The sequence below is a fragment of the Astyanax mexicanus genome, chromosome 19 (assembly GCF_023375975.1).
Source record: "Astyanax mexicanus isolate ESR-SI-001 chromosome 19, AstMex3_surface, whole genome shotgun sequence".
NCBI lineage: Eukaryota > Metazoa > Chordata > Actinopteri > Characiformes > Acestrorhamphidae > Astyanax > Astyanax mexicanus.
This window is the reverse complement of record NC_064426.1, coordinates 1192858-1208736: the sequence shown is the minus strand read 5'-3', so window position 1 is coordinate 1208736 and position 15879 is coordinate 1192858. Positions and strand designations below refer to the sequence as shown.

General features: G+C 38.5%; 3 protein-coding genes and 1 long non-coding RNA gene across 6 annotated transcripts in view; 1 reads left to right on the top strand and 3 right to left on the bottom strand.

The window, feature by feature from the left end:
• The window catches only part of LOC103027351 (amyloid beta precursor protein binding family B member 2), a 38709-nt gene extending 34315 nt beyond the window's left edge, over positions 1-4394 (bottom strand). For both annotated transcript variants that reach the window (XM_022676559.2, XM_049467759.1), the window contains exon 1: positions 4295-4394. The gene's annotated coding sequence lies outside the window, so the exon portion shown is untranslated. The remainder of the gene's footprint in view (positions 1-4294) is intronic.
• ube2ka (ubiquitin-conjugating enzyme E2Ka (UBC1 homolog, yeast)) overlaps positions 1-15879 on the top strand; it is a 315406-nt gene that overhangs the window by 95201 nt on the left and 204326 nt on the right. The window lies entirely within an intron of this gene.
• The window catches only part of LOC125784384 (uncharacterized), a 240373-nt gene that overhangs the window by 35132 nt on the left and 189362 nt on the right, over positions 1-15879 (bottom strand). The gene's annotated exons all lie outside the window — the stretch shown is intronic.
• dele1 (DAP3 binding cell death enhancer 1) lies at positions 6153-14276 on the bottom strand. 2 transcript variants are annotated; one of them, XM_022676592.2, is made up of 11 exons: positions 14092-14276; positions 12116-12221; positions 11871-11982; positions 11436-11580; positions 10632-10889; positions 10365-10514; positions 9453-9595; positions 9065-9220; positions 8513-8605; positions 8233-8386; positions 6153-7611 (listed from the first exon to the last, which is right to left on the bottom strand). In XM_022676592.2, exons 1-11 carry the CDS (start codon positions 14120-14122, stop codon positions 7373-7375), a joined length of 1587 nt encoding a protein of 528 aa, XP_022532313.2. In that variant the 5' UTR covers positions 14123-14276; the 3' UTR covers positions 6153-7372. The 2 variants fall into 2 exon arrangements, with proteins under 2 accessions (XP_022532313.2, XP_022532317.2); XM_022676596.2 differs by having other exon boundaries at positions 10365-10475.

Sequence of the window (15879 nt, the reverse complement as noted above, 5' to 3'; positions counted from 1 at the left end):
GCAACAATCTAACAAAACTTTGCTAACTGTAGCTGCTGCAGCTCAGTGAATAAGCGAATTTTTGCACCAGGAGTGGAATCATAAAGTTATCCAAAAGCAGTGTGTAAGACTGGTGGAGGAGAACATGATGCCAAGATGCATGAAATTAAAACTGTGATTAAAAACCAACCAGGGTTATTCCACCAAATATTGATTATTTCTGAACTCTTAAAACTTTATGAATATGAACTTGTTTTCTTTGCGTTATTTGAGGTCTGAAAGCTCTGCATCTTTTTTGCTATTTAAATGCTGCCCTTGAGGCTCTGAGGAGAGAGTCTGCATACGTTTAGATGAGAAAAGTGCGTGAGAGAAAACGGCTCTTTTGGACCCGATCACCTTTACAAAGAGCGCCGAGTCAGCACAGCAAACCACCAGACAAACACGACTGCCCTTCACACACACACACACACACTCAGACACACACACACACACACACATCGTAACGACACAGTAATTTTAGTTTACGTCAGTAAAGGGTTGAATGCATTATAATAGAGTATATTGCACTATAGACCCTGCAAACACTGCAGTATCTCTCACACAAATACAGATATTTAATCCTTAATATAGCGCAGAGTGTGTGTGTGAGTGTGTGTGTGAGTGTGTGTGTGTGTGTGTGCGTGTGTGTGTGGTCCATGGTGGTGGAAAGTGTGTTAGCAGCAGATCTGAGCAAAGACAAGCTTCGTCTGAAGGTGATGATACAGCAGTATTTCTGCAGCCCCTATAAACACAAACACACACACACACTCACACACACACACACTCACACACACACTCACGCAACCTGTTGTTCTGAAGAACTTGTTGTTGTAGTTTTGGTTTCTAGTCTGCACTGCAGGTTCATTTTTTAGAGTTGCACGCATTGCTGACACAGATGTGCAAATGCACGACCACAGCATGTCTAGTACCTGTAGAATAAGAGTCCTGCCAATAGAATAGGACTCTCCAATCATGAAGCTTTATCACTAATTTGTGGTATTATTGCTGGATGCAATCAAATCCTCACAGCAAGTTGTAAAGAGGCAATTACTCCAACAAAAGCAGGATAAACTCTCTTTAATCCCCTTGAATTGAATAAGCAACTGTTCAAATACTTGTGTTTAAATAGTGTACTAATTGTATTAATTGTATTGAGTGAATAATCAGTTCTTGTGGTTGTTGTGGTATATCAGGTGGTTTATAAGATATTGTAGTGTTGTAGCTATAGTGTTTCTAATGTTGTAATATGTTCCTGGGTGCATGCCGGGGTGTAGCAGGTGGTTGCTAAGTGGTTGGCATGGTATCCCAGGTGGCTTATAGTGTGTTGTAATGCATTTTTTTGATGGATATGAGGCAGATGCATATAATAAGAGAGCGCTACAGTTTCTGAATCAGTTTCTCTGATTTTGCTATTTATAGGTTTATGTTTGAGTAAAATGAACATTGTTGTTTTTTTTCTATAAACTACAGACAACTACCATTTGCAAAGAAAGCAAGTTCATATTCATAAAGTTTTAAGAGTTCAGAAATAATCAATATTTGGTGGAATAACCCTGGTTGGGTTTTAATCACAGTTTTTTTTCATGCATCTCTGCATCATGTTCTCCTCCAGCAGTCTTACACACTGCTTTTGGATAACTTTATGCTGCTTTACTCCTGGTGCAAAAATTCAAGCAGTTGATTATATTCCAGAGGTTTTCAATTTGGTAAAATAAAATAAAAAACTCGTCAGTATTCAGTGGTCTCTTTTTCTCCAGAGCTGTATATTTGAGGAGTGTTGCTATGCAGCTGCTGGGGTGTTGCTGTGGTGTCCTAGGGTTGGTTGCTAGGGTGTTGTTTTGCACTTGCAATGGGATTTCAGACAGTTTCTAAAGTGTTGCTAGGTGCTAGGTCGTTGCCATAGTATAATCACCTGGTTGCCAGGGGCAACCATAATTATTGCATTTCCTGCTTCAAGGATCTGCTGTAATGCATAAAGGTTGCACCATAACAGAATACCATAGCGGAACAGCTTCAGAGGTCCTGTGAGCTCATGTAACAAGTCAATGCCCACCCTTAGACAGTATCAGGAGATGTTCTGAGGCCTGCACACTCTTCTCTTTTCTCATATTTTTACTGTTTAAGAGGTTTAAGAGTTTTTTTTAAGAGTTTAACTGGTATAACTACAGAGAATCACAGGTCCCTCAGCTTTGAGGCTCTCAAACGAGCTCCAGGATGTTCAGGACAGTCAGGAAAGCCTTCTCTAAGCAGGTTCTTTAACCACAGGCTGCTTAATAGCCGTACAGAGCTCTCTGATGGTGGACGCTATCGGTCGTGGAGGAGGGGAAATGGGCCGAGAGCATCCGGAAGCTTCTGAAACGCGAGCCGGATCATTTATTTATAAGCACAAACTGTCGATTCCCATCATCCGGATAATACATCATCTCCATCTCCATCTCCATCTGAACTGCTCCAATACAACGTCTAACTTAACCTCTAATCCTGAACCTCATAAAAACCTCTGATCCTCCCACTGCAGTCTAACACAACCCGCTGCTGTGTTACAACATTAAATGTTTCATGTGTTTTATTATTGTTGATAATAATGCTGTTTGCAAATTGTTGTGTTGAGCGCTTGTGAATATAACGTAGTTCTCATATTGCTAATCATAGGGTCTGATGGCCCACCCTTCAGCAAAATGAGCCAATCAGCATTAAGGTTGTATTGAGAGTACAGGAGGATATGGAGATCTGTGCAAGTGCAGCAACTAAAACAAGCCGAAATAACAATCAGTTTGATCTACATGCATGATCTTCCCTGACCAAAATATCAAAACCATTATAACCAGCATGACCAAGCTTATTGATCAGTATGAATGATACATACAGCTCTGGAAAAAATGAAGAGATCACTTCAGTTTCTGAATCAGTTTCTCTGATTTTGCTATTTATAGGTTTATGTTTGAGTAAAATGAACATTGTTGTTTTATTCTATAAACTACAAACAACATTTCTCCCAAATTCCAAATAAAAATATTCTCATTTAGAGCATTTATTTACAGAAAATGTTTTTAATCACAGTTTTTGTTTTCATGCATCCTGGCATCATGTTCTCCTCCACCAGTCTTGCACACTGCTTTTGGATAACTTTATGCTGCTTTACTCCTGGTGCAAAAATTCAAGTTCAAAGTTTAGTTTGGTTTGATGGCTTGTGATCATCCATCTTCCTCTTGATTATATTCCAGAGGTTTTCAATTTGGTAAAATCAAAGAAACCTTAGTCTTCAGTCTATTTCCTAAACAGTAACTCACCAAGACCTTAATTTTTAATAAAAATAACAATAGTGTAATGCAACAACAAAATAAAGTGCAGCATATATAATTCATGCATCTAAACTTTAAACAAAACAATGAAAGTAAATACAGTATATTACAAAACAATTACAAAATAAACTAAATGTTTTTTGATCAAGTAATTTTTTATCGGGTACAGAATGATATGGTGCACCCCTAATGACTAGTAAGACTTCGGCTCATCTGCCTATGTTTCAATAAAAATAAACATATATTATATTATATTTGTCGCCACATATCAATAACATATTGCAAAGGAAAATGATACAATATATCGTATTATTGATATTTTGTCCCATCCCTAGTATATAATATGTGTTCATCATTGTGACCAGCTTCTCAACCAGCTTAACCATCTCAACTAGCTCAGACCATCTGACACCAGTTACTATCAGAAACTGGTCTCCAGCAGAACACACACACACACACACACACCACACACAACTTCCCAGTGCACTGGAAGTGATGGGTGGACTGGCATGCTGCTGATTACGTAATGCATGATTACACACACACTCAGTGGGGAGCTGATCTGACCCCCTGCCTGAGTTCTGACCTCACATCACATCCCACCATCACAACATCAGGTCATCAGACTGCAGATCAGATCAGATCAAACAACCCCCCCAGGCCTGCCTGTGGAGGTCTGATCACACCAATGCATGACACAGCATGTCACACACACACACACACACACTCCCCACACCCAGGCTGCATGTTATGGATGATGCACACTGAATCACCTGCTGTGTTGATTCCCTCCTGATGAATCTTTAGGTTCTGCAAAGTTCAAGCTCGAGGAATCAATCAATAGTCCCACCCTGGCACGAGCTGGTGCTGTCTCGCGCTCGTGAGGCAGAGTGTGTGTGTGTGTGTGTGTGTGTGTGTGTGTGTGTGTGTGTGTGTGTGTGTGTGTGTGTGTGTGTGGAGAGAGAAGGACTCACCTCACCAGAGAAGAGAATGACTCGGTGTGTCGTTTCTCTCTAACGGAGAGCTGCAGTGTGACGCTCCCCTCTATACCCGCTCGAGTGTGTGTGTGTGTGCGCGCGCGAGTGTGTGTGTGTGTGTGTGTCATCTCCGTCTCTCCTCCCTCTCGCTCGCGCCCCGGTACTGATGGGAGATTGGTAAATGAATCTTTTTCAGTGAGTCGATTCTCAACTCAGAAGCGATTCCTGATTCTTTGCATTAAATAAACTGTTTTAGAGTTATTTAAAGATATAAATGAGTATTTATTATTATTTAATCGTTTATTAATATATTCTAGACTCGAAAACAAAGACTAGAGGGACTGTTTTATAGCATTTATCTACCCACCATATGTTATAAACTAGTTTTTGTATATGTTTTACTCGTGACATCATATGTCATTTTTTTGGTATTCTAATATACATTTTAAAACAGTGTCTAAATATATTAATGGATCGCATTTCACTAATAATGAATTTAGGAAGTATATTTTAGGCTCCAGACTGACGTTTTATAAAACGTTTTTGTATGTTACATGTATTTTATATTTTACATTTTACATTTTGATATATATTAAACAGTGCCTAAAGATATTACTGTATCTCAGTTCACAAATAATTTATGTAGGACGTGTATATATATTAGATCAAAATAACGTTTTCAAAAAGACCTACAGGGACTTTTTTGCATGTATCACTCTAGCATTTTAAAGCTAGGCTATTTTAAATATATTTTATAATATACATGCCTTATTATAAAAATAATATTTTTAGATTATTTTAGATATTAGATCATGTCTGAAATTATTAATAATGTATTTCTTTTACAAACATTTTATAAAGTATATTAGATTTAGTATTGGTTTCTCATGTATGGACTATTTTTTGCGTGTTATTATTTTTTTTTTGCTTGTTAGTTTTTACAGGCAGAATCTTCACAGAACTGGATTTACTTAAATATATTACAAAATTCAATTGAATTCTGTATATTTAAAAAATATTTAATCTACATGAATCTGATTTATTTAAATCACCTGCGCGGATTAATACTCTGTTTTAGAGTCTGTAACTCTGTGTGTTTTACTCAGTAAAATGATGTAATAATAACAGGTAGTTCAAAGGAATCGATTCAGTGAATCGGAGTCTCGTGCAGCCGCTGAAGGCGCGTCACCGGCGCGCGCTCCTGTTTTCCCGCCCGTTTTCCGGAGAACTGCCGGCTATTTCGACCTAACAGCCAATCCTGAAGCAGTGGGCGGGATCTTATCAGCCAATCCCAGCACCAGAGGGAGGGGTCTGTCGGATTACGGGCGGGAAATAAAGAAACTGCACTGACCAATCAGAGCGCCGAGCGCAAGATGCGGGTCTGTGTGGGTGACGTCATGGTGTTTTGCTGATGAAGTGATGCTGTTGGTGGATGTGCGGGTATTCCTAATTATATTTTAATTTAATATTTTTTATTAAATAGGACAGTTTGTAGATACTTAACTTTTATTTATATTTAAATAAATATTATGAATCAAATGATTTTAACCATATAATTTATATACAACTATCTGAAAATCTGTACAGAATATTAATATAAATATAAATGAGGTAGGTGTAAATGTATAAATTATAGTGTATGTATATACAGAAACAAGTTCATACAAAATATTTTATACTATATGTTTAATACTATATACAGTACCAGTCAAATATTTGGACACACCCTCTCATTCATATAAAATTCATATAAAATGAACATTAATATGAGAGTTATATTAACAATATTAAGTGTTGTTTTATATATATACAAAAGCAGAATCACTCTATAGATAAAAAATGATTAAAACAGCAATTATGGTAGAAAAAGTTTGTTTATTCACAATTAAACAGGACTGAACAGTGTGCATCTAACAGCCATTAGTGCTTCAGGAGTTTACATACATTCCCAAACCAAGGAAAATACACTTTTAAATACATAATCTCTATTGAAGTAAAGACGAGATGCTTATTTGAGGATTTTTGGGAATAATGGTCATTAGAAAAAAAAGTAATTTACCTTTAGATGCCACATTTAGGATGAAGAATACATATAAAAATACTTTTTTATTATTATTAAATGTATTTTAAGCGCCTTTTAACATACAAAAAAAAATCACTATTTTGGGACAGTGAACAGAAAATTACAAAAACAAGAAAGAATTAAACACTGACAATAAAAAAAAAAACACAATAGAAGCTTTGGCACAAGCTACAGACTTTACCATTACACAGTGTTTTCAGATATACGCCTAATAGTTCGCATATAATTTGTGTAATATAATGAATACTTCACCCAAACAATGCTAACTATAGCTAACAGCAGATTCTCAATCGCCCCCATTCAGATGAATTTATTTTATTTTACTGGCAGCACTACTGAGTAAAGTCTTTAACACAAAACAAATAAACAAATTAACAAAAAGCAAAAGAAAAAGCTAACACTAAAAACGTACAAAAATGGTGTTCAGCTCGTATTTGCAGTGGTTTCACAAACAATTCCAACCTCAATCTGTCACTGATTTTATATAAAATAACCCCCCCCTACATTCAAACACACCCAGCATGTAAAGGACGGCGTCCCGATTCCCTCATAAAACAAATAAACTAATAATAAACTCTCTCTCACAAACTAATACTCTCTCGTCTCTCTCGCGCACATTCACTCACTCTTACTCACATTCACAAACTAATACTCTCTCACCCTCTCTCTCTCTCTCGCACACTCACTCACTCTCACATTCAATAAAAAACTAATGCTAACTTTCACTTGCTTGCTTTTCTCAGTCACTTTTATTCGCTCGCTCTCACTCACTTTCGCGCACTCTCACTCGCTTACTCACACTGGCTCAGTCTTATTCACTCACTCACTCACACTCGCTTGCTCTCGCGTTCTCCCTCTCTCACTCCTTATAAAGTTCTTTTATCTTTGTGCGTTCTAAATTGTTTGATAATCTACAATATATTATATATAGGGCACGTGTGTGTGTGTGTGTGTGTGTGTGTGTGTGTGTGTGTGTTTGTGTGTGTGTGTGTTTATCCCACCCCTATAATCCAGCCTCCACTGCTTCCATTAGAGTTCACATCCCCAACAGGGAAAGGGGGCGGAGCTAACAGATCGCCTGTGCTCCACGAATGAGGGAGTGGTTGCGTGGGCCAATTAGTCTGCTGCTTTGGCGCAGGCCCTGCTTCTTCCGACACTTGTGGAAACATGGCAGTCAAATGTAGCTGATCCAGAATGGAGAGACACGGAGCGGAACGGATAGAGCGCAGAACTGCGGAGAGAGAGAGACAATAATGAATACAATAAAATAAATAAAAATAAAATTTAACTATGCTTATTTGATTATATTTTTGTTCAACAGAACAAGAAAATTTAACGTGTTAAATGCTAAACCGAGATGCTCAAGACAACCAGTATCCCATAGGGGGCGCTGCAGAAATCTGTATTATCCTACCGGTGAAGCTTTACTCCATTTTTAACTTGAGTTTTGATTTTTTACAGACTGTAATAAACAGGATTTAATACTCATGGCCATAATTATAGAGACAGTGTATAATGGACGGTAATATATATATCTCAATATATTAACCTGCCCTTTAACACAGACACATCAGCACACAAATGAGATCCATTACATCCCATAAACCAGCTAACAACTGCAGGACACTGATTACACTGATTACTACAGTTATAATCAGGTGATGTCTGATTATAAAATGTTTATTTCCCCGTCTCAGTATGAATTATAGAAAAAAATCTATTTACTACACATTCAGCCACTCAAACATCCAGCCAATCAATATAATCAGAATTTACCTGAATTAAGCTTTTTATATTTTGTGTGTGTGTGTACAGTATGTGTACAGGTGTGTGTAGAGGTGTGTATACTCACCCTCTCTGCTGTGCAGGTCTCGGAGTGTGTTCTTGGCCTTCTGGTTTCCTTTAGCCGCCGCCTGCTGGTACAGACTGAGCGCTGAGCTGAAACACTGAGGAACCCCCAGCCCTCGCTCATAACACTGACCCAGGAACAGCAGCCCAGTACTGTCCTGTACACACACACACACACATATATTTATATATAAATATATATATACAGTTAAAACACACTAATATATACACTACACTTTCATTACTATTATTATTCATTATTATTATTAGGTGGTGAATTTTACCCCACTCTCTGCTGCCATCCTAAAGTACTGCACACACTCCCCTCCATCAGACTCCGCCTCCTCCGAGAGCACCACCCCCAGATACAGCTGAGCCTGAGCCAACCAGAGAGAGCAATACATTTATATTACTATAATCAATTAAAATCACATTATGTTCTCATTTACATATTTACTTTTTCTAGCATTCTCTATATTACTGTACTCTTATCTTCCTATCTGTGTGTTTATTATTATTTCTAATTTATTTCACTTTATTTGACAGTAAAAATATTCTTTCCTTTATTATGGTATTATTTCCTGTAATTTGATGTAATGAAGTTTTTAACAAAAGTTTACAACAATTTAATACTTCTTCGAAAAAGTTTTTTTTAATGACTCTTTATATATTTATATCTTCTTCTTCTCTTCTAGTTAAACCATGTGTGATATAGGTTGTGATTCACTCTGATTAATATGTATAAGCATATATGTATGTATGTGTGCACTAGAGAATGTGTGTGTATATATATATATATATATGTGTGTGTGTGTGTGTGTGTGTGTGTAAAATACCTCAGTGAGTCCAGCTGCTGCTGCTTTGTGCAGTAGAGAATGAGCGGTGGCGGTGTCGGAGTCAGAGCGCCCCCTGCTGTTCAGCAGGAGTTTAGCACAGCGGTACTGAGCCTGACGGTGTCCGGCTGCAGCTGCACGCCTGTAATACTGCAGCGCCTGCGTGCACACACACACACACATTATACATCATAAACTTAATTATTAATATTATACTAATATAGTCATACATTAATTATACATCATAAACAAACCGTATGAACGTTTGTTCGTCCATTATGAACCATATTAACCAACAAATTTACACACAAACATAGTGTATTTTAAAGGCAGTGTAGTGGATAACACCACAACCCACCACATATTAACGTGTGTGTGTGTGTGTGTGTACCTTGCTGAGGTCCTTGTGGACCCCCCGGCCCCTCTCGTAACACACTCCAGTGTTAAACTGGGCTTTACTGTAGTCCTGCTGAGCCGACGCCAGAAAACACTCAAACGCTGTTTCATAATCACCAACCTTCACACTCTCCAACCCTGATACACACACACACACACACACACACACACACACACACACACACACACACACACACACACAAACACACAGTAGGTCAGATCAGTTAGCTGTATAATCAGTGGGGGGGTAATGACCATGTGCTGCAGCAAACGCTGCTAACCGCTAATAAATGTGACGGGATAATCTGTATCTGCATCCTGTAAGAGTTTCTTCTGTTCAGAGTAAAGCTGTGCTTTTAAATATGTGTGTTTTTTACTGATAGATGTATTTTCCAGCTGTGTGTGAACCTTTTTTATTTATTAACTGTTTTATACAGTGTAAATCAGCTACAGCACGCACAGAAATTATGCCACTGCATTAGGCTCACTTTAAATTCATTAAAAATGGACTGCTTACAAAAATGAGGCACATCACAAAGCCAATCAGAACAAAGCTTATTTACATTACATACAATGTCAGGCGTCAACTCTTTTTGAGCTGCTGCTGATGCTGTAGCATTACCAAGTAGCATCACAGCGCTAACGCTCAGAGGAAAGCACAGTGACTCGGTTCTGATACATCAGCTCACAGACGCAGCCTTGTGCTGATCTACATCACCCTAGGAGTGATGAGGGGAAAGAGAGAGCGCCATCTACTGTACTGTACCCACCCAGAGAGAGCAAGACCTACTGTGCTTTCTCAGGGCTCCGGCAGCTGATGGCAAGCTGCATGACCGGGATTCAACGCAGCGACCTTTCTCATTTTTAACAAAGCTCTGTAAACATGATGCTATAATATATTATTTACCCATGATGTTGAGGATTATGGGAACGCTGTGGTCCATCACATCTCTCAGGTTCTGCACGGCCTCGTCCAAACCGGCAGCTCTCGCTCTGCTCTCCTCCGACTGATCCCGCCCTGCAGCTCCGAGAACATCAAACTCAGCAGAGCTTTCAACTGTTACACACACACACACACACAGTTAACAATGTTAAAATGTTTTTTTTTTTTAAATTAAGGAATTAAGAAGCACAGAGAGAGAGAGAGAGAGAGAGAGAGAGGAAGATGTGTAACCTGTGGCGCTGTAGCTCAGTGTCACCCCCTGCTGGTGGTGGTGGGGGTGGGAAGGCTGCAGGTCGGGGGACGGTTCTGTATTTGAGCTGCTGCTGAAGTTCTGAGCTCCATTAACACCATCAGCACCACCTTCAACACCATCTACACCACCATCAACTCCAGCATCTCCATCACTGCTGCTGCGCTGATCTGGACTCGGCAGCGCTCCCTTCAGAAACAACACACTCACTCCACCGGGAAGCACGTCTCGCCGGGACACTGAGAGAAAGACAAAAACAGGGGTTAGATTCTGTCAGAGCAAATTGTATTCATTTATTTTTCAGTGTTTTATAAAAATAAATACCAGAATAGAAAACTGGATGTAAAAACGTATTACAATTTTTTCAATTCAGTAAAGTGAAGAAGAAATGTGTTTTTATACAATTTTCAATTATCTAGTTTTTATTTCAGCTTTTCTCAGCTTTTTCACAGAATTTCAAGTTAAATGAAAAGGTGAATCTTTTCTCTTTTTTCAGATTTGTCCATTTTTGTATTTTGTAACACAAAATTTGAAAAGTTAGAAAATTAAGAAAATATATATTCATTTTTATTTTTCTGAAATTACGATTGTGAGGGGCACAGATAAAAAACAACTAATGTAGAGCAGAGTACAATAAATACGTTTTCATCCATTTTTACAATTTTATTTCTTTCCATTTCTGCCCTTACAATAGTAATTTCAGAAAAAATGAAAAAATGTTTTTTTTTTTTTCCCCAATTTCTCCTGTTTTGCATTTTGCAAGTTAGATGATGGGTGGTACTCACGGATGTCCAGCAGAACCCTGTAGCTGCACTTGTGGATGAGGCCGGATTCTCTGAGGCGGGCCGGTCCCGGGTTCTGATCCCCCACTGATGAGAACTGAGAGTGGATCCTCCTGCAGAGCTGCATGAACAGAACCGCCGCAGCTCCCTAAAACAATCACAGATCATTAAAATCATATAATTACTACTCAGTAATGACTTTTTTAAAACATAAAAATGTGTATATTTTTAATATTATACAGCTTTCTAATACTCGTCCATAAAAGTTTACACTATATTTTTCATTATAAATGCTTAAAACTAGCATAAAATGTTCCAGAAATAAAACTAAGTACTAAAAATTTGTATTTGTGTATTAAAACCAAATATTTAATGATTTTTGCAAAAAAAATTAACATGATTGTGTGTGTGTAGAGTGTGTGTGTGTGTGTTCTATACCCAGCCCACTGCATCCAGTGCAGAGTACCGGGCGAGTCCAGCGTAGCAGAACTGTGAGGTTCTTCTCCTCCTCCGGTTCTTCTTCTGCTCTCCATCCTCTCCTCTCTGAGAACTGAGACGGAGATACAGGGTTTCAGAACTCTCAGAACCGGGCCGAGCCCAACCAGCAGGATTATTAACTATTAAACTAATATCAATCTATTAATCTGGATCCATTAATAGTTAGAGTGGGCGGGGCCGAGTACCTGCTGTCCAGACCGTGGCGGCCGCCGGAGAGAACCGTGGAGGAGTCCTCCACATGATGACCGTTCGAGATACGCAACGGGCCGTTCCCATGGCAACGGCTCAGCACTGTGGCATGACGACAAAATGATAATCAATCAATCAGCGATAAAATAACAATAATAATTAAACAATTATACAATTACACATTTTATAATGATATGCTCATCAATAAACTACCCGAACAGCAGCTTACTACTAAACCATCTACAGCAGGCACACAAACCTCCTAAACTACAGCCCACAAGGGTGGACAAACTACACAAAGTACACTATACTGAGGTGTCACAAACTACACAAACAACAACAAACACTGGGTAAAACAAAATACAAACCATCCAAAATACAAAACCAGGTCTACACTGGCCTAAATGAACTACAGCTTAAACTACAGCCTACACAGGAATAAACAAACTACCCAAACTTTGGTAAGTTAGATTAAACTACCAAAAACACAACCCACATACAGGTGCTGGTCAACGAATTAGAATAATTTGAAATAGTGCAATCATGAAATTTATTTCCAGGTAACGAGTTCTGTGATTAGTCTAACGAGTAGGACAGGTGCGGTGAACACCTGATTTGCTTTCTGCACAAAAAATGCATTCAAAGAATTTCATGATTGCACTATTTCAAATTATTCTAATTCGTTGACCAGCACCGTATAGATAAAACAAAACATTGCATACATATGGCAAAAACAAATAACCTTAATACTGTATACACAAGGTAAACAAACTACCTACAGTAAAAACCTCTATACACAGAATCAAACAAATTACATTTGTTACACATTCCATATAGGGTCAAACTACATAGGGTTAAACAAACTACCCAAAGTGCAGCCTCCACTGGGTTAAACCGACTGCAACCACAATAAACTACACACACACACACTGAGGCCACAAAGATAATAATACACACTAGTGTGTGTTTCTGAAAGTGTGGCAATAACTTGTTGCATCATTACTAAACTACACACACACCACTGATTTACATATAATGGATGGATAGATAGATTATTGTAAAAACTGATACAGCGGGGTGTGTGTGTGTGTGTGTGTGTGTGTGTGTGGTTTAGTGATGATGCAATAAACTTTGGCCACAATTTTAGCAACACACACCCGTGTGTATTATTATCTTTGTGGGCCTGTGTGTGTGTGTGTGTGTGTGTGTGTACTGGTGAATAATTAACCGTAGAATGACTCCACCCACTGAACCATACTTTCACTTTAATCTCAAAACCAGACAAACAAGATCATTTACATTATGAATTAAAGTTGTAGATTTACACACAGACACAGACACAGACACAGACACACACACACACACACACACACACACACACACACACACACACACACACAACCTTGAACAGGAGTGGACTTGTTCTTCTGATTCTTCGGTACACCTTAATTGCTGCAGCCGTTTCAGCGAGCCAGTGTTCCGTCGATTTGTGCTACCATGTCAAACTGTGCTACCATAGTGTCTTTAAAGGTAAAGAAATACAAATATTAGAATACGTTCGCAGTAAATTTATAGGTATTATATTTGAATAGTCTAAATCGCTGTATCAGACCAAAATTAAGACAATATAGGTGATTAGAAGCCGTTTTATTAGTTTTTTTTTTTTTTTACAATTATTTTTTTTTTTACACGGTTGTGACACTCAGGCAAAAGGTCAACAATGCCGGACTACTGTAAAAAAATGCACCCAAGAAAAAAAATAGGAAAAACACAATAAAGTAGTAAAATAAAAATAAAAAAATAAGAATTCACGCATGCGCAGAGCCTCTAAATAGCACGTTTCGAAGGGTAGCATAACTCGACGGAACACCGGCGGCAGCAGTGCTGTGTTTAACTGCAGCAGTTTTAAGGTGGACTGAAAAATTAGAACCGGACGGAAAGTTCCGCCGCCTCGCCGCCGGTCTCCGCTCACCTCTGCCCAGCAGGCCGTGTACTCTCCACATCCTGACCGGGTCCGGGTCTGAGTCCGGTACCGGTTCCGGGGTTCGGGTTCGGCGGGGTTTAGCTCTCTGACCCCATGATCATAAAATCAGAGAGCGCTGAAGCGGCGGAGCTCCCACTGCCCACAGTCACGAGTTACTGCCAGCGGGCGAGGGGCGGGGTCAGGGGCGGAGTTGTGGGCGGAGTCTGGGGAATGATGCAAGTGGACCAGGCATAACTAAAGCCATACAGAGGATCAGAGCTCTGGGACTAATAAACATTATATACAATAAAAAAAATAAATAAATAAAATAAAGGTGAAAGGAGAAACCTCCAAAAAAAAAAAAAATCAGAAAAAACGTATGCAAAATAGTGAGAATAATAGGAATAATTTGATTTAAAAGTGCAATTTAACTTAATTTAATTATGACTTTTATTTTGTTGGTTTTAAATATTTATTTATCATCACCGTTATCATTATTTAATAATTTATAAATGTTGCAATTTGTCTACATTTTGACATATAAACAAACTATTTTATTATTATTATTGTTTAAGTATTTGTTTTTGCCATTTATGTATTTATTTTACAAATGTCTATTTAATAATTTTTGCTCATTTATTCTCCAGTTTTTCATATTTTCGTATTATTATGGTTGTTAATAATATGTGATTATTATTATTATCATTATAATTATTACTAAATTCCTGAAGATTATTTTTAGCTGCACTAAAAAATCATATAAAAAATAATACAGATCAAATACTTTTCATTAATTTATTCATTCATTCACATTTCTAAGGACAAAGAAGAATGCCACAAGAGGGCACCAAAATAAAGGGTAAAGCCATTTACTCTGTGCATCACATAAATTTTGCTTTATGTTCATTCAAACTCAAAACACATCTGAGATTCCCCATCAGCCCCCTGACCTTTATAGCCATTACCTGAGGAGGCTTGGGTCAGTGTGTGTGTGTGTGTGTGTGTGTGTGTTTGTGTATACTGTGTTTGTAATATTTGCCTCTGTGTCTGTACCCAACCCTGGCACACACCTTCTCACACACCTACACACACAGACAGGAGGAAACTTCTAATTACTTTAAAACACACACACACACACACACACACACACACACACCATGCTTGTCTGGGACTTGTTTTGGATGGAAATGGTCAGCTGTCCAGTCCTCAGTGATTCAGCTGAAGTCAGAAGGTCAGATGTACAGAGAGCTCAACTGTCCACAGTGGTGATGAATGGAAGCAGACGTCTGAAGCTCTAAGCCCCGCCCCCACATTAAGTATTAAAGTATTATGGTTATGGATACACTGTTTTACAGAGTTCACTGAGTTCTGGTAATTTTAGTCCAAGAAAGCCTAAAAATTCACTGGTCCTCCTATTTTTTAATTGCAGTCCGGATGCAGGAGTTTTATTACTGAGTAGAAGTGTGAAATATTTTTGAGAAAATAATCCCATCCAGATAGGGTTCAAGTGTCATATCTTCAGTGTTTCCCATAAAAATATAATATAATACAATATTTACACAAACATTAGGGTTGTTCTCACGTTTGTGAGATACTGTATGTGTGTGTTGGGTGTGTGTTGGGTGTGTTGGGAGTGTTGGGATGGTGGTTAGTCTGTAATTACTCTACTGTGTGCCAGTAGCTGAGTGTGGTGCTCCCTGGTTGAAGGCTGGTCCAGAAGGGAAAGTGGGTTCTGGTTTGGTTCTGCAGGAGGAAGAGCGAATGGGACGAGACCGACGTCATTGTGGCTGATCACCG

Bases quoted from the DNA above. Each gene is read 5' to 3' on its own strand.
- dele1 (XM_022676592.2), bottom strand. From the start codon at position 14,122: ATGTGGAGAGTACACGGCCTGCTGGGCAGAG. The intron at 12,222-14,091 runs GTGAGCGGAGAC...GTCATGCCACAG, and splicing joins ACACGGCCTGCTGGGCAGAG to TGCTGAGCCGTTGCCATGGG. The intron at 9,221-9,452 runs GTACACACACAC...GTGTGCACGCAG, and splicing joins TCCACAAGGACCTCAGCAAG to GCGCTGCAGTATTACAGGCG.